At 45.0% G+C, this 26,274-nt stretch overlaps 1 protein-coding gene and 1 non-coding gene across 2 annotated transcripts in view; both read left to right on the forward strand.

Annotated features, from left to right (window-relative positions):
• Window positions 1–11,322: 11,322 nt before the first annotated feature.
• Window positions 11,323–11,385, forward strand: LOC136385130 (U7 small nuclear RNA). Its single transcript, XR_010747739.1, has one exon. It is a non-coding gene; the product is annotated as a U7 small nuclear RNA (small nuclear RNA).
• A 9,981-nt stretch (window positions 11,386–21,366) lies between these two features.
• Window positions 21,367–26,274, forward strand: part of PKD2L1 (polycystin 2 like 1, transient receptor potential cation channel) — a 37,925-nt gene continuing 33,017 nt past the window's right edge. The window contains 5 exon segments of the mRNA XM_066354597.1: window positions 21,367–21,424; window positions 21,427–21,497; window positions 21,500–21,605; window positions 22,098–22,177; window positions 22,180–22,213. Coding sequence (XP_066210694.1) covers window positions 21,367–21,424; window positions 21,427–21,497; window positions 21,500–21,605; window positions 22,098–22,177; window positions 22,180–22,213 — 349 coding nt within the window.

Here is a 26,274-nt window from a genome sequence, read left to right on the forward strand (position 1 = left end):
TAGATGCAGAGAAGAGCAGTTGACATGTTGAGAGACCCAGAAAAGGGGAAGAGACTGTAAATTTATATGCCACTGAGTAGGACTCTCGAGTATGGCTCCTCCTGGTCTCCAGACCAGACAGACAGTGTGGCCTGGTGGACGTGAGGCTGGTGCACTTGTCCAGCCAGCTCCTTGTGTTACTATACTGTCCAGAGAGCTATGACCTCCCACCTTCTCTAGCCGTTCTCCCCAAAGTTCTCCCTTGTCCAGCGCAGAAGCAGTGTGTGTGTGTGTGTGTGTGTGTGTGTGCGCGCGCGCGCGCATGTGTCTATGTACATGTGCACACATTTGCATGCACTACTGTATGGACCAGGGGGTCGGTTTCTACCAGGTTATTACTACCTATATTTTAGACCTAGGTGTATTTCTACAGGTCAGCTCATGTGTGTGACTGGGAACAGTTACTTTCTTGAGGCAGAATGTACAGCCCAGGGTAGACAGTCTGGGCAGGTGAGACTTGGAGACAAAAGTCTTAGGACTAGGGCCACTCTGGCGATTCCTGTGGTGGCATGACCCCCTCACAGGGACCTTTCCCCAGCCTGGGAAGCCAGCCCCACACCAGAGCATCCCATACAGTTCATACACACAGAGAAGACAAGCAGGTACAGGCCCAGGATTTCCAAGAAATAAATGAGCAGAAAGGGAAGTCTTTCTTGCCTTGTCTCTGCTTTGGAGTCAAAGGGCGGAGAGCAGAGGGTCTCGCCCCAGCCTTGCCTTTGCGGTCAGAGAAGTGTACCCCATTTCCTTTCTGTAGTTGCTAAGAGTATCCTGAGAGAGATCACAACCGTCTTCCAGAAGTTCGAACCAGGGCCCCCCTCTCTCCCATGTGTGAAAAGTATGAGCCCTGAGCCCATCTCAGCCCTGAGCCCCCTCACCCTGTTTCTCTCCTCCCCTCTTTCCCTCCCTAGGAGCAGGCCCTTGCCAGAACTCTTCCCCTCCCCCCAAGGCAACCTTTCACCCGTCACCCAGCCTCTCGCACTGGGGAGCACAGTCAGCCCACTCTCCCCTGACCTCCCCTTTGCCTGACACTGACCTCTTCCCCAGCTGATGTCACCCGGCTTTACATTAACACAGCAACTCCGTGGAGCTTAGCGGGGTTGCAAGATCCAGAGGGCAGCAGCTGTGTGTGGGAGCCAAGCTTCCTTCTGCGTCTCCCCTGCCCCAACCTCCCCAATTCCTCCAGCCTTTCCTGGCCAAGCGTCCGCTGCTCTCCTACTCTGTCCCTCGGAGCCAATGTGTTCAGCTGAGGATTGAGTGTTGACTGGACCCTCCATGTGCCCAGGGGAAAGTCAGTTAATTCCCTCCCAATTCTGGGAGAAAGAATGAAGCCAGAGTCCTGGGCCCACCCCCTGGGAAGCTCCCAGATCTTTAGGAGAAACAGGACAAAGCACAATAGCCAACTGGGCAGGATAGTATCTGATGTCAGCGGAGGAGAAATGAACCATATTAAGTGGGGATGGGCTTGGCAAGGGAGGGGACCCTTCCTCCTAGAGAGGCTCCTAGAGTTAGGAGAAGAAAATCGGCTTGAAACACACTCATTTGGCATTATTAAAGAATATACTTATGGCCTGACCAGGTGGTGGCGCAGTGGATAGAGCGTTGGGCTGGGATGCTGAGGACCCAGGTTTGAGACCCCGAGGTCACCAGCTTGGACCCAAGGTCACTGGCTTGAGCAAGGGGTTACTCGGTCTGCTGGAGGCCCATGGTCAAGGACATATGAGAAAGCAATCAATGAACAACTAAGGTGTTGCAAGGAAAACCTGATGATTGATGCTTCTCATCTCTCTCCGTTCCTGTCTGTCTGTCCCTGCCTATCCCTCTCTCTGACTCTCTCTGACTCTCTCTGACTCTCATTGTCTCTGTAAAAAATAAATAAATAAAAAATACACACACACACACACACACACACACACACACACACACACTTATGGTCTGACCTGTGGTGGCACAGTCGATAAAGTGTCAACCTGGAACACTGAGGTTGCTAGTTCAAAACCCCGGGCTTGCCTGGTCAAGGCACATATGGGAGTTGATGCTGCCTGCTCCTCCCCCTTCTCTCTCCCTTTTCTCTTTCTCTTCCCTCTCTAAAATGAATACATAAAAAATATACATCAACTTATGTGCTTTCGCAATCTATTCATATTTACCCACATATTTACCCCTCTTTAACAAGGCTCAGGAAAGTTGTACCAGCATGGCCTTATTGAAGTAGAGGATGGATGATGTGGTAAGGATGTATCAGTCACATCTGCTAAGCGTGTGGTGAGTCCTTCATAGATTTTGCATAGCAAGCCTTTCTTTCTAAGCACAGAAACAAACATGCTAAACAGATCATGGGAAGGAGATTTGCTGGGTCCTGCTCTTCCTCTGTCTTCCCACCATCCACCACTGCCTTGGTGGTCTCATCCAGCTTCCATAAACCCTGGAGCCTAGGGTTCTAGCCCCTGGGCAAGTTCCAGTCTGGAAGACCCCTTGAGTCACCTAGGGACATCTTCCATCTACTCCAGTCTCCTTCTCCCCTTGGCTTTTCCATCTTACCCTTTACTAGGAAAACCCCCACGTTTGCCCTTACTTTCACCTAAGATGTAAAATGATGATAACTAAGATGTAAAGTAATGTCATCATGGTGGACTATCAGGCTACTTCTCTGTTGTTCCCACACCAGGAGTTGGCTGGATTCCTTTTTTTTTTTTTTTTTTTTTTTGGCTGGATTCCTTTTTAAAACCCAAAGTTATTTCCTTCTGTTTCCCCAGGAGACTATGGATTTGCAATGTCATCTTGGCTCAGACATGCTCTTGCAGAATCCTCTGTTTCCCCATGTCCTCCTTTCAAGCAGTAGCCCAGAGAGCCAACGATATTCATCCCATCCCTCCCAAGCCTGTCTTTCAGCTGAGGACCGGCAAGGTGGAAGCAGGAGAGACAGTAGGGCCCTCAGACCCTAGACATCAGGGAGGCCACAGAGGCTACTGACCCAGTCAGTCTCTGCCATGCCAGGCACCTAGTCTTCTCCCCTAACACCCTCCTCACCAAACTTCTGCTTTCCCCAGAAATTGGCAATTCCCGATTTCTTTTTTCTTTTTCTTTTTTTTGTTTTTTGTATTTTTCTGAAGCTGGAAACAGGGAGAGACAGTCAGACAAACTCCCACATGCGCCCGACCGGGATCCACCCGGCACGCCCACCAGGGGCGAAGCTCTGCCCACCAGGGGGCGATGCTTTGCCCCTCTGGGGCGTCGCTCTGCCGCGACCAGAGCCACTCTAGCGCCTGGGGCAGAGGCCAAGGAGCCATCCCCAGCGCCCAGGCCATCTTTGCTCCAATGGAGCCTTGGCTGCGGGAGGGGAAGAGAGAACAGAGAGGAAGGAGGGGGGTGTGGAGAAGCAAATGGGCGCTTCTCCTGTGTGCCCTGGCCGGGAATCGAACCCGGGTCCCCCGCACGCCAGGCCGACGCTCTACCGCTGAGCCAACCGGCCAGGGCCAATTCCCGATTTCTTCTTCCTGACCCCCACAAGCTACCAAACTTTTGGACTACCTAACAAAGCTATAGCTGCCTTATTATGTACTTGGCTTTGGCTGAGACCATAACTTGATGCCAAGGGAAGGTCATCTGAAATAGTAGGATTCCAGGTAGGGGATGCCTGTGGCTGGCCGACTTCCTGTCAGGGTAGCTGGCTGAAGCCAAGACCCAACTAATCCCATTATCTCCTTCATTTTTCAGCAAGAAGGAGCCAAAAGTAGAGTTATGGCAAAGGTAGGGCTTGCTTGGGAAGGTGTGTGTACCTGGGTTCATCCAGAAGAGCAGGAGCAGAGTCAGATGTGGGGGGGGGGGGGATGGGAGGAGCCTATTCTTTGGTCCCTGGGGGAGGAGTGGAGAGAGGAGAGTAAAGCCAGCACATGAGGTGAGAGGTGGGGACTAAATTGTCCCTTTTGGCCCTGGCTGGTTGGTTCAGTGATAGAGTGTTGGCTGGCATGTGGAAGTCCTGGTTTTAATCGCTGGTCAGGGCACACAGGAGAAGTAACCGTCTGCTTCTCTACCCTTCCTCTTCCCCCTTCTCTCTCTCTCTCTTCTTCCCCTCCTGCAGCCATGGCTCAATTGATTCAAGCACGTTGGCCCTGGGCACTGAGGATGACTCCAATGAGACTTCACTTCAGGTGCTAAAAATAGCTCAGTTGCGAGGATCCCCCCCCCCCCATGGGCAGAGCATCAGCCCAGACAGCGGTTGCTGGGTGGATCGTGGTTGGGGCACATGCAGTAGTCTGTCTCTGTATCTCCCCTATTCTCGGTTTTAAAAAAAAATTGTCCCCCTCAATGATAGAGAATACAGAGAGCATTTGGTAGAGACTCTTGAGGGATGAGGCTATCCCTTCTTCACTGGAAGATGTGGAGGTCACAAGAATGAGCCTCAAAGACCTCCAGCCACCAATGGGATAATTGAGCAACAGCATTCACCTAGGCCACACTTCCCGGAGAGCAGCCGAAGAACTTCCACATCCTAGGAGCAGTCCAACCAATAACTGAACTTAACTGGAATACTAAGGCAGCTTCCTTCCTTGGAGACACAGAATTCCTCTGATGGATTATTTGGTTCCCTGAAAGTCTTGAAAAAACTTTCCTAGGCTAACTACACTGCAGAAATCCACCCAAACTTCCTCCCCTGTCTCCGTCAGTCAGACTTATGTCATGGTCTGACAGTTCTCCCCACCAGCCTTGGCTCCCTGACTATTTTCTCCCACAAATGTTTTCCTCACTAACCCCCTTAAGCCATTATTCAGTCTTGGTGTCTGCTTCTAAGAGGATGCTTGTTAACACAGAAGGCAACTAGGCCTCCAGAATGATCAACCCGGTGGCTTAACACCTGTTAGCATGAACCTTGGGTGTTACCCAGAAGAAAAGAAGAGTAATAGGACGGAGCTAGGAATAGAAACGGTTCCTAGGTTGGGAACCCCCTGACCAAACAGTCTCCCAAACTGCTTCATCTTTTTTTTTTATTGACACAAGACAAGGGTCCTTCTGCCATCTGGTGGCCAATGTAAGCACCTTTGCAGCTCCCATTCCATTCTGTGATTCTATTCAAGAGGGTATACGACTAGAGAATTTGTTCCGGTATTTGGGGTCCTCTCTCTCCCTCATTTACAGTATAAATTAATTCCAAAATTTCCATCCAAGGCATTTGTCCTTTAAAATCAGCACCATCAGTGGATAGAGCGTCAGACTGGGATGCGGAAGACCCAGGTTCAAGACCCCAAGGTCACCAGCTTGAGCGGGGGCTCATCTGGTTTGAGCAAAAACTCACCAGCTTCGACCCAAGGTCGCTGGCTCAAGCAAGGGGTTACTCGGTCTGCTGAAGTCCTGCTGGCATGGCACATATGAGAGAGCAATCAATGAACAACTAAGATGCCACAACGCACAATGAAAAACTAATGATTGATGCTTCTCATCTCTCCATTCCTATCTCTCTATCCCTGTCTATCCCTCTCTCTGACTCTCTCTCTGCCTCTGTAAAAAAATAAATAAAATAAAATAAAATCAGCACCATCATTGCACAAATCTGTGAATATACTAAAAACCAATGAACTATGAACATTAAATGGGTAAATTGTATGGTATGTGAATTATATCTCAATAAAATCATTTTCAAAAATTAACATCAAAATGAGATACCACTTCACACCCTTCAGAATGGCACTCATTAACAAATCAACACACAATAAGTGCTGGTGAGGGTGTGGAGAAAAGAGAACCCTCCTGCACTGCTGGTGGGAATGCAGACTTGTGCAGCCACCGTGGAAAACAGTATGGAGATTCCTCAAAAAATTAAAAATGGAACTGCCTTTTGACCCAGCTATCCCACTTTTTAGAAATATATCCTAACAATACAAAATCAGCCTGACCGGGCAGTGGCGCAGTGGATAGAGTGTCAGACTGAGATGCGGAAGACCCAGGTTCGAGACTCCGAGGTCGCCAGCTTGAGCGCGGGCTCATCTGGTTTAAGCAAAAGCTCACCAGCTTGAGCCCAAGGTTGCTGGCTTGAGCAAGGGGTTACTCGATTTGCTGAAGGCCCACGGTCAGGACACATATGAGAAAGCGATCAATGAACAACTAAGGTGTTGCAACGAAAAACTGGTGATTGATGCTTCTTATCTCTCTCTGTCCCTGTCCGTCTATCTATCCCTCTCTCTGATTCTCTCTGTCTCTGAGAGAAAAAAAAAGAATTCTCTAATAAAGAAAAAAAAAAGAATACAAAATCAACGATTCAAAAGAAGATATGGACTCCCATGTTTATGGCAGCATTGTTTACAATAGCCAAGATCTGGAAACAGTCCAAGTGACCATCAGTGGATGAGTGGATTAAAAAGCTGTGGTACATTTACACAATGGAATACTACAGAGCTTTGAAAAAGAAGGAAATCTTACCTTTTGTGATGGCATGGATGAACCTGGAGATCATTATGCTAAGTGAAATAAGCCAGGCAGAGAAAGACAAATATCATATGATCTCACTTATATGTGGAATCTAATGAACAAAGTGAACTGAGGAACAGAATATAGGCAGAGGCGGAGTCACAGGGAACAGAGGGGCAGCACTCAGAGGGAAGGAGGATGAGGGGATGGCATCAGAGAAAGTGAAGGGATCAGTGAAATTATATATACATAACACAGAGATACAGATAACAGGACAGCAAATCCCAGAGGGAAGGGGGGAGGGAGTTAGTGAGAGGGAGGCAAAGGAGGTGTAATAGGGGACACTGGGGTGCGGGTGAGGGTTTTATATTGAGTGGGACACTTGAATCCATGTTAACACAATATATCAGTGGTAGTCAATCTGGTCCCTACCACCCACTAGTGGGCGTTCCAGCTTTCATGGTGGGTGGTAGCAGAGCAACCAAAGTATAAATAAAAGGATAGATTTAACATCTATATAGTAAGTTGTTTTATAAAGATTTATTCTGCCAAACTTAGTGAAAATCCGACATAAAGTACTTGGTAAGTAATTATTATTATACGCTTTAACTTGCTGTAACTCTGCTTTATAAATTTTATAAAGTAAAGTTACTTCCCTACTTTATAAATCACCATTACTGTGGAACCGGTGGGCAGTTAGAAATTTTACTACTAACAGAGATACAAAAGTGGGCGGTAGGTATAAAAGGGTTGACTACGCCTGACCAGGCGGTGGTGCAGTGGCTAGAGTGTCAGACTGGGATGCGGAGGACCCAGGTTCGAGACCCTGGAGGTCGCCTGCTTGAGCACGGGCTCATCTGGTTTGAGCAAGGCTCACCAGCTTGGACCCAAGGTCACTGACTCGAGCAAAGGGTTACTTGATCTGCTGTAGCCCCACGGTCAAGGCACATATGAGAAAACAATCAATGAACAACTAAGGTGTTGCAACAAAAAACTAATGATTGATGCTTCTCATCTCTCTCCGTTTCTGTCTGTCTGTCCCTATCTATCCTCTCTCTGAGATAGACTCTCTTTCTGCCTCTGTAAAAAATAATAATAATAATAATATAAAGAAAGAAAAAGAAAAAAAAAGAATTGTATTCCTTTAAAAATAAATAAATAAATAAAAAGGTTGACTACCCCTGCAATAAATTAAAGTTGATAATACATGTAATAATAATAAAAAAGAATATGCTAAGTGAAATAAATCAGAAGGAAAAAAAATCAGCACCAAAGAGTAATTTGAATGAACTGAGGCTTTTAGAACATGAGGGTGAGAATGGTTGGTTTCAGTTTCTTGGGACATCCCCAAACAAATATGTATATAAGAAGGTCACATAGCAGATATTCAAAGGATACTTAATCAATTACTGTGCAGTTAAATGGAACCACTTTTTTCATTGCCACACTACCCACCCTTTAACCTCTACAGCCCCACTTCTCCAAATTAGCATCTACAGCCCTCTCACTTTCCAAGGTCACCTGAGAGACTCTAGTCCAGCGGTTCTCAACCTGTGGGTCGTGACCCCGGCGGGGGTCGCGACCCACAGGTTGAGAACCGCTGGTCTAGTCTTAACAACCAAATGCTTTTATCAGAACCCCTGACCTGTTAGCACCATTTGATACTGTCAATTGCCATCTCCTTAAAACACACCTCTGATTTGGTGTCTTGAAAATCCTTAGTTCAACTCCTATTAGGACTCTTTCTCTCCCTTTCTGGCTGCTCTTCCTTCCTCCAACTCCTTATGCTCTTTTCTGTCTTTATGCAGTCCTTTTGTAATCTCAGCTGTTCGTGCTGCTCCGGTAAACACCTAGCTATGCAATCCCCACCTCACTCTCCCCAGTCTTTGTTAACTCTCTCAAGCTTTAGCTCATCATCTGAGTCTTAACACTTTAGACTCAAAGATACCTAAAAATTAATTTATCACTTTCCTGATGAAACTTGCTCCTTTTTTTAAAATTCTTTTTTTTTGTGTGGCAGAGACAGAGAGAGAGAGAGAGAGAGGTAGACAGACAGACAGAGAGACAGGAAGGGAGGGAGATGAGAAACATCAATTCTTTGTTGCAATTCCTTAGTTGTTCATTTGATTGATTTCTCATTTGTGCCTTGACTGGGGGGTTACAGCAGACAGAGTGACCCCTTGCTCAAGCCAATGACCTTGGGCTCAAGCTGGTGAGCTTTAGCTCAAACCAGTTGAGCCCGTGCTCAAGCTGGCGACCTCGGGGTCTCGAACCTGGGTCCTGCACATCCCAGTCTGATGCTCTATCCACTGTGCCACCGCCTGGTCAGGTGAAACCTGCTCCTTTTGATCCTTTTTCCCCACCCCCTTTTAATTGCATCTCTGTCCGTCCATTTGTCCCGGTTTGAGACCTTAGATCTACTTTTTTTTTTTTTTTTTTTTTTTGCATTTTTTTTTTTTTTTTTTTTCTGAAGCTGGAAACAGGGAGAGACAGTCAGACAGACTCCCGCATGCGCCCGACCGGGATCCACCCGGCACTCCCACCAGGGGCGAGCTCTGCCCACCAGGGGACGATGCTCTGCCCATCCTGGGCGTCGCCATGTTGTGACCAGAGCCACTCTAGCGCCTGAGGCAGAGGCCACAGAGCCAACCCCAGCGCCCGGGCCATTTTTGCTCCAATGGAGCCTTGGCTGTGGGAGGGGAAGAGAGAGACAGAGAGGAAAGCGCGGCGGAGGGGTGGAGAAGCAAGTGGGCGCTTCTCCTGTGTGCCCTGGCCGGGAATCGAACCCGGGTCCTCCGCACGCTAGGCCGACGCTCTACCGCTGAGCCAACTGGCCAGGGCTACTTTTTTTTTTAATTTTAGTTTATTGGGTGTACATAGGTTCTAGTGCCCCCCCTCCGAATAGCTCCCCCTGCCCCACGTTTCCCACCACATCCCACTTGCCCTCCTCCCTGCAATGCCCTCTCCCCTAGTTTTGCTTTTCTGCTCTTATTCCCTTTCCCTCTGCCCGACCTTAGATCTACTTTTGATTTCTCTGTCCCTTGCACTGCACCTCCAATCAGGTGCTCATCCAGCAGGTTTTGCCCATGAGATGTCTCATATGTCTTTCCATTCATTTCTGTTCTTATTCCCACACCATATTTCAGGCATCCATTATCTGTCCCTAAACTAGCACAACAATCTGCTAACTGATTTCCTTGCTTCCAATTTCCCCTCAACCCAACCCATTCTATTGTCAGACTATTTTGCATAAATATTGCTTTGATTTTATTATTCTCTTCAGAAGCCTTCTTTGTCTGTCTGTTGCCTAATGAATTAAATGTCTGACACTTGAGGCCTTCCATATTTGCTCCTAATTCTCCTTCCAGGCTCCCTATTCTCTAGCCAAAGTGGGATTGTTCTTTTAAAAGAGCAATCAATGTGTTTGCACATGCTGCTGTCCCTGCATGGATGACACACAGGAAGTCGTTAGCATTATAATCAAACAGACCTGATTCGGAAGCCTGATTTTACCATCAGCTATCTCCCTGATTCTCAGTTTCCCCACCTGTAAATGGAAATAATAAAATTTTATCCCATAGGATGGTATGAGAATTAACTAAGATAATGTACTGCAAAGAGTCTGCCATGGAGGTGGTTAATAAATGGTGGCAATATTTTATTTCTGTCTTTTAAAATATTATCCATCTTTCAAGGTTCATCTCAATGCCATTCCCTTCAAAATGCCTTTTTTTTTTTTTTTTCTTTCTGAAGCTGGAAACGGGGAGAGACAGTCAGACAGACTCCCGCATGCGCCCAACCGGGATCCACCCGGCACGCCCACCAGGGGCGATGCTCTGCCCACCAGGGGGCGATGCTCTGCCCCTCCGGGGCGTCGCTCTGCTGCGACCAGAGCCACTCTAGCGCCTGGGGCAGAGGCCAAGGAGCCATCCCCAGAGCCCGGGCCATCTTTGCTCCAATGGAGCCTCGGCTGCGGGAGGGGAAGAGAGAGACAGAGAGGAAAGAGAGGAGGAGGGGTGGAGAAGCAGATGGGCGCCTCTCCTGTGTGCCCTGGCCGGGAATCGAACCTGGGACTTCTGCACGCCAGGCCGACGCTCTACCACTGAACCAACCGGCCAGGGCCTTTTTTTTTTTTTTTTAGTGTGTGTGTATGAGAGAGACAGACAGATAGATAGGAGGGAAGACAGATGAGAAGCATCAATTCTTTATTGTAGCACCTAACTAAGCTCAATAATTGCTTTCTCATATGTGCCTTGACCAGGGGGGTTCCAGCTGAGCCAGTGACCCCTTGCTCAAGCCAGCAACCTTGGGCTCAAGCCAGCAAACTTGGGGTCATGCCAATGATCCCAGACTCAAGCCAGCTACCCCACGCTCAAGCTGGTGACCCCACGCTCAAGCTGGTAAGCCCGTGCTCAAGATGGTGACCTTGGGGTTTTGAATCTGGGTCCTCAGCATCCCAGCCAACACTCTATCCACTGTGCCACTGCCTGGTCAGGCCAAAATTCCTTTCTTGACTATCCCACTTCCAACCCCAATTAATCACCTTTCTTCCTTTGAATCTCTATACTTTTTAATACATTATTTCTCATTTTAGCTGTTCTCATAACTTGTTACACATTTCACCCATATTCTTCCCCAATGTAACCTCAGACCAAGTAGCAATTACCACAAAGACTTGGAGCAAGCAGCTGATAAGTAAATCTATTGCATAAATGGCTCCCATGTCAACAAATGAACAATAATGATTTCTGGCTGATGCGGGGAGCTACTGTGGTGAAAGTAGCCAGCCGTGAGGTTCTCTGGGTCTGAGATAAAAAAATGAACCTCAAGTTTTTATGAATATAGCTACTGACTATATTGGCTTTTAAAAAATAATTATTTTTTTAGTGCTTACAGCTCTTTTTGAATTTGTCTAGTAGGTCTTCCGGTGTTTGCCGGAAGGCCCCCCCCCTAAAAAAAATTATTATTTTTCTGAGTATAAAAGTAGTCATAACCATAGAAAAAAAATAACAAAACAAGTATCTGTCATCACATCATCCAGAAATACCACTACTAAATTTTATATTCTTCAATATTAGTCTCTTTTTCTATGCAATAAGTATAATATACACATAAATTTTGGATTCTGTGGATGTATATGCCAGAATTTTTCACATAACATGTGGTGAGCATTTTCTCATGGCATTAAAAATTATTTAAAATGTTCATTTCTTCCCAATAACTCATTATGTGAATGTATCCTAACTTACTTAATTTTTTTTCCATTGTTGGATACTTGGGCTTCCTCTTTTTCAGCTTTTTAAAAAAAAAATGTTATCAATTATGCTGATAGAAATATCAGGATAGATTTCCAGATTTGGGATTAAAGGGCCAATGAAATAAAAAAATTAAAACTCTTGGTTCTGAATTCCTCTTCATGAAATTTAAAAAAAAGTTGAAGTATCATTGACTTTGATTAAGGTATGATTGACATACACCAGTTTGTATATATTTAATGTGTATAACTTGAGTTTGGAGACAAGTACATGTGTAAAATCATCACTTAAAAAGTTTTAAATCAATATGGAGTTTCACCAGCTATTCTAGCTCTTTTTGATTTCTATCTCTTTTCCAAGTGTTGAGGAGACACCAATTTCAGAAATGAAAATGTGGTCGGATTTCATGTCTTAAAAAAGAATCTAATGCAAGAGTTCAAGCTGAGCTCAACTCACATTCCAGTGACCATGAGAGATAAACATTACTTAAGTCTCAACACTTTTTGCAGTGTTGTAAGTTTCTCCTGGTTTGATCTCGTAACTCGGTCTGTTTCCTTGTATATATCAGCAGTAGAACATTTCTTTCTTTCTTTCTTTATTTCTTTCTTTCTTTCTTTTTTTTGCAGTAGAACGTTTTTGAATTTCAGAAAAACTTGTTTGTTGCATGGACAAGAAGAAGGAAGAGCAGTAGAAATCATTATTTCATTTCTCATTAGCCTCAGAAATTCAGGTTTCCTGCTGTATATCCTCATAGTACCCTATTTCTCCCTTGCAGAACTTTTTTATGATGATAAATTATTTGTGTATTTGTTTAGAGCTTATCTTCTTCAGCAGAATGTAAGTTTCTGATAGTTTTATTCACTGCTTCATCTCTAGAGTTAAGCACAGTCCCTACCATATGGTTGGCACACAGTAACTAACTATGGAATGAGGACTCAGGATGGAAAAATATGTGTCTCCTGGAATGGGGTCCTCAAACGCTGGGACGGGAGGTGTTTGGGGTGCTTGCCCTGAGACCCTGATATGATGCTAGAAGAGTGAGCCCCAGGGGGATCTGCGCGAGTTCTCCAGTCTCCCCTCTTCACAGGGACATTCAGTCAGCCATGCCTCATGTGAAACTTGATGAGTGACTTCGAGGGAAAGAAGAATCTCACTCTCTCAGGCCCTCTTCTCCATGCCTCTCTATCATACATCCTTTTCCTTTCATGCCTTTCTTTCTCCTCCCTTCTCCTTTCTTTCTAGCCTGGTGTCTCAAACTCACATGGAGCTCTTTTCTTCCCCATGCTGCCCCCTTCAGCAGGTGGCCTGATTTAACACTCTACATCAGCTACAGAACTCTGATAGCCACAGCTGGAGCTTTGCTGATGGATTACTTCAGAACCATGTGAGCACTCCAGGTCTGGTCGATACTCTTCGAGGGAACATGGTCATGGCCTCAGACTCAAATTTCCAGGCAACTGAAGACTAACTTCCTCATTTTTGTTGATGGCATCCTCTGTCTCCCATAACCTGGGTTTGATTGGTTCTCTCCATGAGTCCAATCTTCTGTAGAAAGCATATGAATATAGATGTCCAAGAGGGTCTTCTAGAAATGGGAGGTAAGCTGGAGGTCACATTCATGAAGTTTCTCTTTGGAGAGATGGAAGATGCAAATAATATTCTAGCAGGACTTGTGAAATTGGGAGGTGCTAGGAAGAAAGTAAAAGCTAAAGTGGGTCATTTTGATGAGGAGAGGGCGTTATTACAGCGATTCTTTGAGGTCCTTGATGAAATAGAACAAAATGCCATTTTCTTGGCTTCCTAGGCTGGGACAATTGCAACAGGAATAATACACCCAAACCTTCTAATGGCTCTGACTTGTCCATTCTGGTGTATTGAGAATCTAGGGCTCGTGGAAGTGCCTGGTGCAGTGCTGTGCTGTTTGTTACATAAAGATAGGTAGGGGAGGACTCCCTTGGGCTTAGCCCACTCCGATCTGCTTGCTTGGTCTGCCATGTTTGTTGCTGAAAACCTGGGCTACTCAAATTTCAGAATTTTTGCTATGCAGATGACTTTGGCGATACATTGGTGAAGCTTAAGATCTTACATGCAAGGTGTCTTTCGTTGAAAAGCATTGCCTTAGTTAGCCATTGTTACTTGTAGAGTATGTCCTTCTATTTATATATAAATATATTGAGGTAGAAAAGGATCAGAGTCACTCAGTAGAATACAGAAGGTGGTTTGTGGCTTGCTTCTCTCCCTGTAGAATCTGGACTGTGAACCCCCTTCCCCCAAAGATTCCTTCCTCTAGAACAGTGGTCCCCAACCTTTTTTGGGCCATGGACTGGTTTAATGTCAGAAAATATTTTCACAGACTGGCCTTTAGGGTGGGACGGATAAATGTATCACGTGACCGAGACAAGTGTCAAGAGTGAGTCTTAGGCAGATGTAACAGAGGGAATCTGGTCATTTTTTAAAAATAAAACATTATTCAGACTTAAATATAAGTAAAATGGAAATAATGTAAGTTATTTATTCTTTCTCTGCAGACCGGTACCAAATGGCCCACGGACCGGTACCGGTCTGCGGCCCAGGGGTTGGGGACCACTGCTCTAGAATATGGGAGATGATTTATCTCAGAGGAACTTATATGGAGAACTTATAGGGAAATGGACCACAAGTTTTCATCCTATAGACTTTGATGTCTCCAGACTCTTTGTCAGGCCTAGTAGATCTGACTAGCACTGAAGAATCTGGCTGGACGGGCATTGTGTGGAAGGGGAGTGCACTGGTGGCAGAAATGGGCAATTCTCTTCTCAGTGTCTAAGCTAGGATAGCACGTGACCAAAAAATTTATCCCAGTAGGTCAATAGGACCAATGCTTTAAGTGGGCTAAGAGATATTTTATTTTATTTATTTTGTATTTTTTTTACAGGGACAGAGAGAGAGTCAGATAGAGGAATAGATAGGACAGACAGATAGGAACGGAGATGAGAAGCATCAATCATCAGTTTTTTGTTGCGACACTTTAGTTGTTCATTGATTGCTTTCTCATATGTGCCTTGACCACGGGCCTTCAGCAGACTGAGTAATCTCTTGCTCGAGCCAGTGACCTTGGGTCCAAGCTGGTGAGCTTTTTGCTCAAGCCAGATGAGCCCGCGCTCAAGCAAGCAACCTCGGAGTCTCGAACCTGGGTCCTTCCGCATCCCAGTCCGATGCTCAATCCACTGCACCACCACCTCATCAGGCCTGGGCTGAGAGATATTATAATTAAAGTTCTTTTGGTTTTAATGGACAACAAGGCTTTTTATGTGGTTATAAGCCTCTTCTCGAGATGCTTTCATTCCAAGACTTTTATAATGCTCTCCAGCTGAAATGCCCCTGTTCTGTTTCATTGGTGTGAGCTGAAATGGAATGGGAGTGAATGTGGAGAGTTCTGGGACTCTTGTGCCTCTGTATCAATAATAGCAGAGTCTTGGATAAAGTTATTTATACCCTAAACCTGAACCGCTGTGTTTGAGTGGAATGCCCAAGAAAAAATGCTGTGGTAAGATAAATTTGTTTCATGCTTTATGGGGCGCTCTTTATAAATACTTCTATAGTTTACTGTTTTAATCCAAAAACAGTCCTTAAGGTCAGCAGGATAGACCTTATTATCAACATTTGACAGAGAGGTAAACTAAGTCTCAAAAGGGACTTGGCCAGAACCATACAGTAAAGTGCTGAGTCAAGAGTTACACCCAGAAATTTTTATTTCAAGTTCAAGTCTCTTGGGTTTGGCTGAACAGATAAAAGGCAGCGTGAGCCATGGGTTGCCCCTGATATTAGTTGCCCTCTTTAATAGGAGATGGTCACTCAAGTAAAGTCAAGTGCCAATTGAAGCTTGAGGACATGGAGAACTGCTAGACACAAAGCCCTCAGGAGATCTTACTTGATTACAACATTAACAACTTCTTGAGTAAGACTAAACATGCTAGAAATGAAGGGCGCCTTTTGAGAAAATTTCTCAAGCTATGTTACATAATGTGTGTTCCTGAGGGAATAATAGGTTGATCCATGCACATGGAGAATGCTCAAGACTGAGCAGAGAAAAGCAACGTTGTGCAGGTAGATGAATAGAAATAAAAGCAGCCCAGCTCTGACCATAAGCTCTCAGGAGTATGGGAGCTGTCATATGATGAACTTGTCAGATGATGAGTCCATCCAAAGCCCAGCTGATCATAGACCTCCCTCAAAATACAAAATTACCTCAAAGAAATTAAGAACCGTCTCCTGTTCCTCTCCCCACTTCTGTGGACTACACTGCTAGCTTCCTAACCCTGTTCACTACCCTTGTCCCAATGTTCAGCTTTGCGAACCAGAGGTCCTTTTGCAATTGTTTGAAAGCTTGTGGGTAAGAGGAAGAAAATCAACTGATTTTACACAAAATAGTCCTTACTGGCAGAGTTCCTTATATTTTGTCTGCCAGAGAAAACAAGCACCTTGGAATGTGTCTCAGTAGCCAATAATATGGAAAGATGGGAACTCCTCCATGTAGGAAGACTCAGAGAGCGCTTAGCACCAGCCCACAGAGAGAGTTAGTTCTCTTAATAGTGTCTGACCTGGGTCATGAAATTGATACAGCAGACCCAGTGGTAGGACAGCTGCTGCATTTGCAGCCTTGTCTCACATGTTGGGGTACACTTATTTATCAAGGAGATGAGCTTAGCCCTGGTTTGTCTGGGGTCAGGATATCTCTGTGAGGACATTCAAGATGAATGACTTCCACCAGGCTGATGTTTTACTGAGTGTGAAACTGAGGGGCTTTGGCCACTGCAGCTATAGAGTAGCCCAGATGGGGATCCAGGAGTTGGAGGAAAGGGCAGCCCCCTCTCTAGCCATCAAGAAGGGGAAAACCACCTTCACTTGTGGGACCAGCCCCATTCTGGGCCACAGCACATACCTGTAGGTCATCCAGGGAAGGTGATCAGAGACTGGAGATGGGATGAGTCAGAGTTGTGCTTGAGGGCTCATGAAAGGGGTTAAATTCTGAGACCTGATAAAAACGTATTAGGAAATATTGCCTCTTCTTCAATTTTTTGGAAGAATTTGAGAAGGATAGGTATCAAGTCTTCTCTGAATGTTTTGTATAATTCACTAGTGAAGCTATCTGGTCATGGACATTTGAGGGCGGGGTTGATGGCTGTTTCAATTTCCTCTTGATCAATCTATTTAGATTTTCTAATTCTTCATAATTCAGTCTAGGATGGTTATATATTTCTAGAAGTTTATCCAATTTTTCTAGGTCATTTGAATTTGGTGGCACTTTGTCTTTCATAATGTTCTAGTATGGTAAAAAACTGAAAACTTCTCTTCTAAAATCAGAAACAAGACAAGAATGACTGCTCTCACCGTTCCTATTCAGTATAGTTCCGGAGGTTCTAGCCAAAGCAATAAAGCAAGAGAAAAAAATAAAAGGCATACAAATTGGAAATGAAAAAGTAAAAGTGTCACTTTTCACAGATGACATTCTTCTGTATGCAAAAAACCCTAAAGACTCCACCAAAAACTATTAGAAGCAATAAACAAATACAGTAAAGTTGCAGGATATAAAATCAATGTACAAAAATCCACTGCTTTCCTGTATCCTGACAATGAAATTTTTCAGAGGAAAAAGGTGAAAAAAATCCTTTTGCAATTACAATGAAAATAATAAAATTCCTAGGAATAAACTTAACAAAGGATGTGTTATGCTGAAAGCATTATGTGTTATGCTACCAAGCATTATTAAAAGAGATTGAAAAGGATACAATGAAATGGAAAGATATTTTGTATTCATGGATTAGAAGAATCAACATAATTTAAATGGCCATAATACCCAAAGCAATATACAGATTTAATGCAATCCCCATCAAAATCCCAATGTCATTTTTAAAAAGAAATAGAACAAAAAGTCACCAGGTTTGTTTATTTATTTATTCATTTTAGGGGGGAGAGAGAGAGAGAGAGAGAGAGGAGGGGAAGAGCAGGAAGCTTCAACTCCCATATGTGCCTTGACTGGGCAAGCCCAGGGTTTTGAACCGGCGACCTCAGTATTCCAGGTCGACACTTTTATCCACTGCACCACCACAGGTCTAAAAGTCACCAGGTTTGTATGGAACCACAAAAGACCCCAAATAAGCAAAGCAAACCTGAGGAAAAAGAAGAAAACCAGAGGTATCATATCTGACTCCAAATTATACTACAGGGCTTATGATGATAGAAACAGTACGGTATTGGCAGAACAACAGACACACACATGGAACAGAATTGAGATCCCAAAAGTAGAATTACATGTATATATACAAGGAAATAATTTTTGAAAAAGGAGCCAAAAACACACAATGAAGAAAAGAAACCCTCTTCAATAAATGGTGCTGGGAAAATTGGAAAGCCACACCCAAAACAATAAAACTAGACTACAGTTTGTCCAATATACAAAAATTAAGCCCTGACCGGTTGGCTCAGTGGTAGAGCGTCGGCCTGGTGTGTGGGAGTCCCGGGTTCAATTCCCGGCCAGGGCACACAGGAGAAGAGCCCATCTGCTTCTCCACCCCTCCCCCTCTCCTTCCTCTCTGTCTCTCTCTTCCCCTCCCGCGGCCAAGGCTCCATTGGAGCAAAGATGGCCCGGGTGCTGGGGATGGCTCCATGGCCTCTGCCTCAGGTGCTAGACTGGCTCTGGTCGCAACAAAGCGATGCCCCCTGGTGGGCATGCCGGGTGGATCCCGGTCAGGCGCATGCAGGAGTCTGTCTGACTGCCTCCCCATTTCCAGCTTCAGAAAAATACAAAAATTAATTCAAATGGATCAAACACCTAAATACAAGACAATAAATTACATAGAAAACCTATGTACTGAACCTATGAACTGTGGTCATACAGAACATTTCATAAACTTGACCCCAAAGGCAAGAGAAGTAAAGGCAAAAATAAATAAACTGGACTATATCAAACTAAAAGGCTTCTACACAGCAAAAGAAACTGACAACAAAACAAAAAGGCAACCAACTGAATGGGAGATGATATTTGCAAACGACAGCTTTGACAAGGGGTTAATATTGAAAGTATATAAAGATCTCATACAACTTATCACCAAATAAACTAACAATCCAATTAAAAAATGGGGCAGAGGACACTTCTCCCAAAAAGACATACAAATGGCCAACAGATATATGAAAAGATACTCAACCTTACTATCTATTAGGGAAATGAAAATCAAAACCACTATGAGATATCACCTCCCACCTGTCAGAATGGCTATTATCAACAAGACAGGTAATAACAAATGTTGGAGAGATTGTGTAGGAAAAGGAACCCTCGTTCACTGCTTCTGGGAATGTAAACTGGTACAACCACTATGGAAAACAGTAGGGAGGTTTCTTAAAATATTAATAGAAAAAAAATTAAGAATAGAGTTACCGCCTAATCAGGTGGTGGTGCAGTGGATAGAGTGTCGGACTGGGATGCAGAGGACCCAGGTTCGAGACCCCGAGGTCGCCAGCTTGAGCACGGGCTCATCTGGTTTGAGCAAAGCTCACCAGCTTGGACCCAAGGTCGCTGGCTCGAGCAAGGGGTTACTTGGTCTGCTGTAGCCCCACGGTCAAGGCACATATGAGAAAGCAATCAATGAATAACTAAAGTGCCACAACGAAAAACTGATAATTGATGCTTCTCATCTCTCTTTGTTCCTGTTCTGTCCCTATCTATCCCTCTCTCTGACTCTGTCTCTGTAAAAAAAAAAAAGAAGAAGAAGAAGAAGAATAGAGTTACCACATGACCTACCAACCCCTCTTCTGGGTATCTACCTGAAAAACTCGGAAATGTTTATTTGCAAAGATATATATACACCCTTATGTTCACTGGAGCATTATTTACAGTGGCCAAGACATGGAGACAACAAAAGTGCCCTTTGATAGAGGATTGAATCAAGAAGATGTGGGCCCTAGCTGGGTAGCTCAGTAGATAGAGTGTCATCCTGGTACACAGAGGTCATGAGTTTGATCCCTGGTAAGGGCACTTACAAGAAGCAACCAAGTGCACAACTAAATGGAACAAGTGGGCAAGTTGATGCTTCTCTGTCTCTCGATCTCTCTCTCCCTCTCTCTCTCGAATCAATTGAAAAGTTTAAAAAAAGATGTGATACATATATATTATGGAATACTATTCATCTATAAGAAAAGATAAAACCCTGTCTTTTGGGACAATATGGATGGACCTTGAGAATATTATGCTAAGCAAGATAACTTCATCAGAAAAAGCTAAGAACCATATGATTTTGCTCATATGTGGGATATAAAACTGAAACTCATAGACAACATTATTGCTGATATCAAAGGGAAGGGGTGGAGTGGTAGGTAGTAAGGGGTACAGGGGGTTAAATATATGATGATGAAAGATTATTTGTTTTTGGGTGGTGGGGACACAATGCAATATACATACAGATCATGTATCATAGAAATGTACATTTGAAATCTTCATAATCTGATTAAGCAATGTCACCCCAATGAATGTAATAAAAATGGGAACAACATATAAATTCAGGGACCTGAGAATGGAAAGAAAGCAGACCAGTCTGATATCTGTTATATTTCTGTTTTGTGCTCATGCTTATTGTTCCAAATCCAGTACTAAGCAAGCCCATAAGGTAAGGTTGTCAACTGAGCTGGGTTCAGAAATCCACTTCCCTTAAAGGAGTCCCAAGTCACCTTGTCCTTGCCCTTTACTCTCTGCTCCACCCTTCCAATCAGGGCTTATCCTTTTCCCTAGGCTGAGCCCTATACCCTAAAGGAGCACCTTTCTGTTGGTACAGCTCATTCCAAGCCAGGAACACAGCTGAGAAGTGGGAACTTTATATCAAGACTTCAGATAAAAGAATACAATCTGAAACTCTGCAGACCTTCTCCCCTCCTCATCAGCATCAGAGACCCTGTCCTTAAGTGTCTGACACAGGGGCCCTCCTGCAGCTATGGTGATGGGAGGAAGGGGAGCTCCCCATCTGCATCCCACCAGGGGACAGCTCAAGGTGAGACAGTGAAGCAGCCCAGGCACCACTAGCTGAGCCTGGTAGGGAGGCCGCATTCTTCAGTCTCCAGTTCCTGGCCTTGGTCCCCACCCCAATCTATGTCGGCCCTTTCAGGAGCTTTTAGTGGAAATGAGCTCAGCCCCGCAATGGAGTCTGCCAGCCTCCTCTTCTCCCAGCTCCTCCCATTGCTCTTTCATCACTTTTTCTGTCTCACTCCACTCCGACATCCCTCCATCAGGCCCCATCTGCAAGCAGCTCTCCTCTCCCCCCAGCTCTTGCTTCTTTCACCCCCCCATCCTACCACCCCCAGTCTCCACATTGTCCCTATTTTCCCTCTCTCCCAGGTCAAAGCCCTGCCTCATAGTTCCCTCCCACCCCTTTCTTCTTGCCCCCTGGGACCTGCAGCAGAAGGGAGAGAGAGAGAGAGCCCTTGACAAGATTGATGGTCGTTCCCCACCCTTCTCCTCCTCCTCTGTTCCCTCCCGCAAGCGAGCAGGGGTTTCCCCCTACAAAAGGTAGGAGGCAGAGGCTGTATGAGACCAGCCGCTCCCAGACTCCCTTTGCCCTTTGCTGGCTAAGCTGGGCGGGGCCTTAGCTCCCTCTTTCTCCAGGTGAGAGTGGAGGCCTGAGGTGTCAGGTCGCCCACCTCCTTCCCCATGAATGCTGTGGAAAGTCCCGAAGAGCAGAAGCTGCAAAACCTGGGGAGCGAAGCCTGGACAACCCTGCCTACAGTGCCCCACCCTCCCTGCACGGGCCGCTGAGGATCTGCACCATCTCCAGTTCGGTAGCCCCCCCCCCCAGCCCCAGCCCAAGAAGCCTGACGATAGACCCCAGGAGAAGGCACACAGGACCTTGGTGTCCAGCTGCCGCCTCCAGATTCGTCGAGGCATTAGAGGTAGCCGGTGGGGGGAGGGTTCTCCTAGGATGCTGGAGTCAGGAGAAGGGGTCACCAAAAGCCTCTGGGGGAAATGTGACCTGAAGAGGAGGTGGAATCTCAGTGTCTCTTTGAACTTTGGGAATTGTCTGTGTTAGAGCTGCATGGCCCAGAACACAGAAGCCAGTCTGTGCTCCCCAGAGGGGAAGCCGGGCATGGCTCTCACTTGGAGGCCCAGCGGGTATGTATATAGTTTGAGGAAAGACATGGATGTGACGGTGCTCTGGGCTGCCCCACCTGGAGCAAGTGCTTCCTTTCCCTGCCTTCCTTCAGGGACGTTGATGGGGGAATGACAGGCATGCGTAGAGTAGCTAAATTCAGCCAAGGAATAAGGTGATGGGTGAGGAAAGGGGCAGCAGTGGAAATGGGAGTAAAGTCCAGGGGCTGATGGGTGGGGATAACTGGGAGGGACCCTGCCGTTGGGTCACTGGGCATCTTTCCGATGTCTCTTAGGACTTTGGGGAACAACCCTGACTGAGAACATAGCTGAGAACCGGGAACTTGATATCAAGACCACCCTATGGGAGCTTTTGGTGTGTACATCGTGTTCCTGGTGGGTATCTGTTTCTGTAACATCTGTCTCCGTGTACAGTAACATCTGTCTGTGAGAAGCATCTATGTGCACAGCATCTGTGCACATACTTCAATGGGTCACATCTGTGGGGACAGCATCCATCTGTGTGAGCCGGCTGTGTCCAAGGATCTTTCTATCAATAATAAAATTCTATTTATTACTTTTTCAACTTAAGATATTTTGTTTTAAAAGAATTAGTCACTGAATTTGGGAGAAGAAGGCAGATTGTTAGAAAGTTTTAATAGAAGTTGCTTTGTCCAGAGTTACAAGGGAAACCAAGTTTTTAATTTTTTTTTTTAATTCATTTTAGAGAGGAGAGGGAGAGACAGAGACAGAGAGAGAGAGAGAGAGAGAGAGAGAGGAAGGAGAGACAGAGAGAGAAGGGGGGAGGAGCTGGAAGCATCAACTCCCATATGTGCCTTGACCAGATAAGCCCAGGGTTTCGAGCCGGCTACCTCAGCATTTCCAGGTCGACGCTTTATCCACTGCGCCACCACAGGTCAGGCCGGGAAACCAAGTTTTTAAATTCAAGTTCCTGACGCCTACTCAGCAGTCACTGTTTTCTAGTGGCGGATGGAAATTTTTACTCTTCTGTAAAGAGTGGAAGACCGTTCCTTTTGGTTTGGAAAAAATACTTTGGTGGGTTTCACATAGTTATTATACTATGTCTGTTCCGTGTTTCTTTAGAGGCAGGAAGAAAAAGATTCAGCAGATCTTCAGGCTCAGACCCCTGAGAAGAAGGGTTGGAAATGGTGCGGCGATGGGCAGTGCAGCTAAGGTTCTCCTGTATGAGAGACCGCCATGCCACAAGATCTGAGGGAGCATGTGAAGCTCTACCCCTAGACACAAACTGGGAAGATTTTATCTCTATGTTGAGAGAAGCCTGTAAAAAGATAGACTGGTGAATCATGAAAGGATAAAAGCAAAAAACTGTAGATAATAAAGTTGGACCTAACAGATTCTGTAAGGCCTATACATAAGGTTACTTTGTACTCAGGTAATTACTTCTTTAAAAATTTGCACAAGTGAAGTTTGCCTAGTTTCACACACAATTTCATAGAATTGTGTGTGCATGTGTGTGTTTATTAAAGCTGCAGCTTGAATGATACCACTAAGTTGCCTCCATTACAGATGGCTTTATGCCCCACAGAATTCTCTGTCTGGTTTGCCTGTTTGTTTGTTTTAGGATGCATGACTCTTTTGTAAATGAAATCTGAAGGTCTGATAACATCAGTGTTGATGAAAAAATTTGTTATCTTTGTGAGCCGCTCACGTTTGTGTGAACCTTCTAGGAAAGTTGAGCAGAAAGCTCAACTTGCATCTAGCTGTACTCTGTTGGGACTCACCCTGTGGGGACAGATGGGGCAATTCTGAGTGTTTACTGGGGGCCAGCATGGACTGAAAAGGGACAGTGCCTGTGGTGAGCAACGGTCCACCCAGTGTGCATTTTGTGGGGCCCATTTGATTCTTTTCAGCAAACGACTCTCAGAAATTCATTTGTTGACACACTGAGTTTTTGTTTTTACCATCTGCTAGGAAGAAGGGTTCCTCTTCTTGTTCAGATCCCATGACTGCAGCTGAAACCCACAGGCAGAGCCTTTCTCTATAAATGATTCAAATGTCTGTATTTCCAGATTGGCTTTTGTATCAAGATTGGGAGGTTTCTAGCTCCCCAGAGTTATGGTGAACCACTTCTGACTCCTCTGGAAAGGGCTGTAAGGGGTGGAAGTGTGGGTTCTGGGAGCCCAGAAGTCTCATTTATTCATGTTCTCCATGTTTTGTGATTTCAGTACACTGCTGAATATGCTAGGTAGTCTGTGACTTCCCCAAGTCTGAGTCATAAAATTCAGGCCAATAATTGCAGAATCCTTGAGCTTTAGAAGTCATCAAGTTTAAGGATACAGAAATCCCTTCTCTATGATTCCTCCTATCATGCTCTATCAAGTGTCAAAGCAGCCCGGTTCTGGGGAGTATCCATGGGGATCTCACTGTTTCATGGGAATGCATTCTACTGCCGGGAAGCTCTATTTCCATCTATCTATGGAACCCCCATCCTCTGTGCCAGATTTTGAATTGAGGGATACAGAAATGACTGACTCTTGGGCCTTTCAGGTGCTTATATTTTCATTTTTTGATCTTTCTTCTTTTGAGCCATCTTCTTCTGTGTTACTCTCTTGAAATCCAGATGGGTTCAAGGTCTGGCATTTCCAATTATCAGCTGTGTGATCTGGGGCAAGTCTGCAATCCTCTCTTAGCCTTGACTAATGATCAAACCCACCTGAAAATATTGTTGAGAGCTTAAATAAAATGACTCACTTATGTATTTAGTGCAGTGTTTAACACATGATAAATATTACCTATTAGTAATTTCAACTCACAACAGACACTCTAAAACTATACTGCAGTGGCATGAACCCGGTAAGTAATGGAGGGTGATGGAGAATTAACCTGATACCTTTAAAACTCTGAAAACTTCCAACTCTTATGGAATTGGGTTCTTAATAAAGATTTTGGAACCTTTTAACTATCTGAAGCTATGCAATTAACTGCCTTTGACTTTGAAAATTCCATGTCCACAAGGTGTCAGCCCCCTCAAGAACTTTCTTATGAAAGTGAAATGAGAGGCTTTGACATTCTGATGGTTCCTACAGCAATTGCTAAAAGAGTACTAATACTAGTTCCCAGACCCCATCCTTTCCAGGTTTCTTCCTTCTTCTGGGCAAATCTTCAGACAACTTCACGCCTTGTACATGGTCACAGTAGGGCTACTTTGGCGCTCTCCAAGGTCCTAGCCTCACCTCCCTGACATCTCAACACCCTGGCAGCCTCTCTGAACTCTGGCCATCTGCAGTTAGACTATGCATCCTAATGAGGATGACATAGCCCCTAAGGGCTGTAAATAGTTTCTTCAAAGGCAAAAAAAATTATCTTTTACAATAGATTTTGGGCCTCCAAAGGGCCACAGTACATAAACAAAAAAAGAGTATATATGTGGTATTAAAATGTAACTGATGTGGCCTGACCAGGTGGTGGCGCAGTGGATAGAGCGTTGGACTGGGACGCGGAGGACCCAGGTTCGAGACCCCCGAGGTCGCCAGCTTGAGCATGGGCTCATCTGGTTTGAGCAAAGCTCACCAGCTTGGACCCAAGGTCTCTGGCTCAAGCATGGGGTTACTCAGTCTGCTGAAGGCTCATGGTCAAGACACATGTAAGAAAACAATCAATGAACAACTAAAGTGTCGCAACAAAAAACTGATGATTGATGCTTCTCATCTCTCTTCGTTCCCGTCTGTCTGTCCCTATCTATCCCTCTCTCTGACTCTCTCTCTGTCTCTGTAAAAAAAAAAAAAAAAAAAAAAAGTAACTGATGTGGGGGATAATTTTTTAAAAATCTAAAGAGGCTCCTGGGTTGGAGAATAATGCAAAAAAAGTAAGAGACACTTAACTAGACCCACCTCATTTTGCTGGTAGTATACTGACAAAGTATGCTAAGCTCTTCTGTTAAGGATAGGGATACAAGTCTACAGGGTGGCTGTCTTGTTGTTCTACCAGGATGCTGTCTTCCAAGGGCTGCCGTGACATGTGGTTGGACATGCACCTTTACCAGTGAGCTTGTCTCTGTCAGCTCCTGTGACTGGGTTCAAATGCTCCAGGACCCCATGCTTGGTATTAGGGTACACACTAGGGCATAATGGAAAGATCTGAACATTGAGGTCAAACTGGATTCAGAAACCAACTCTGCCATTTACTGGTTTTGTGACCTTGGGCACTTTCTTTTTTTGATAGAACAAGAGCAATAACACATATTATGGTGATAACATTTATAAAGAATCTAACACAACCACTGTAAGTAATCATCTTTGCATTACCTAATGAAATTTCAAAACACTCACTTTTTCTTCTAAACTGGTAGTAAAAAAAAAAGTACCTTTCAAGGAAGAAGCCAAACTATATGACATTCTGGAAAAGACAAAACTATGTAGATAGTGAAAGAATCAGCCTCTGCCAGGGGGCAAAGGGAGGGAGAGATGGGTAAGTGGAACACAGAGGATTTTT

Source organism: Saccopteryx leptura, chromosome 13 (assembly GCF_036850995.1).
Source record: "Saccopteryx leptura isolate mSacLep1 chromosome 13, mSacLep1_pri_phased_curated, whole genome shotgun sequence".
Classification (NCBI taxonomy): Eukaryota; Metazoa; Chordata; class Mammalia; order Chiroptera; family Emballonuridae; genus Saccopteryx; species Saccopteryx leptura.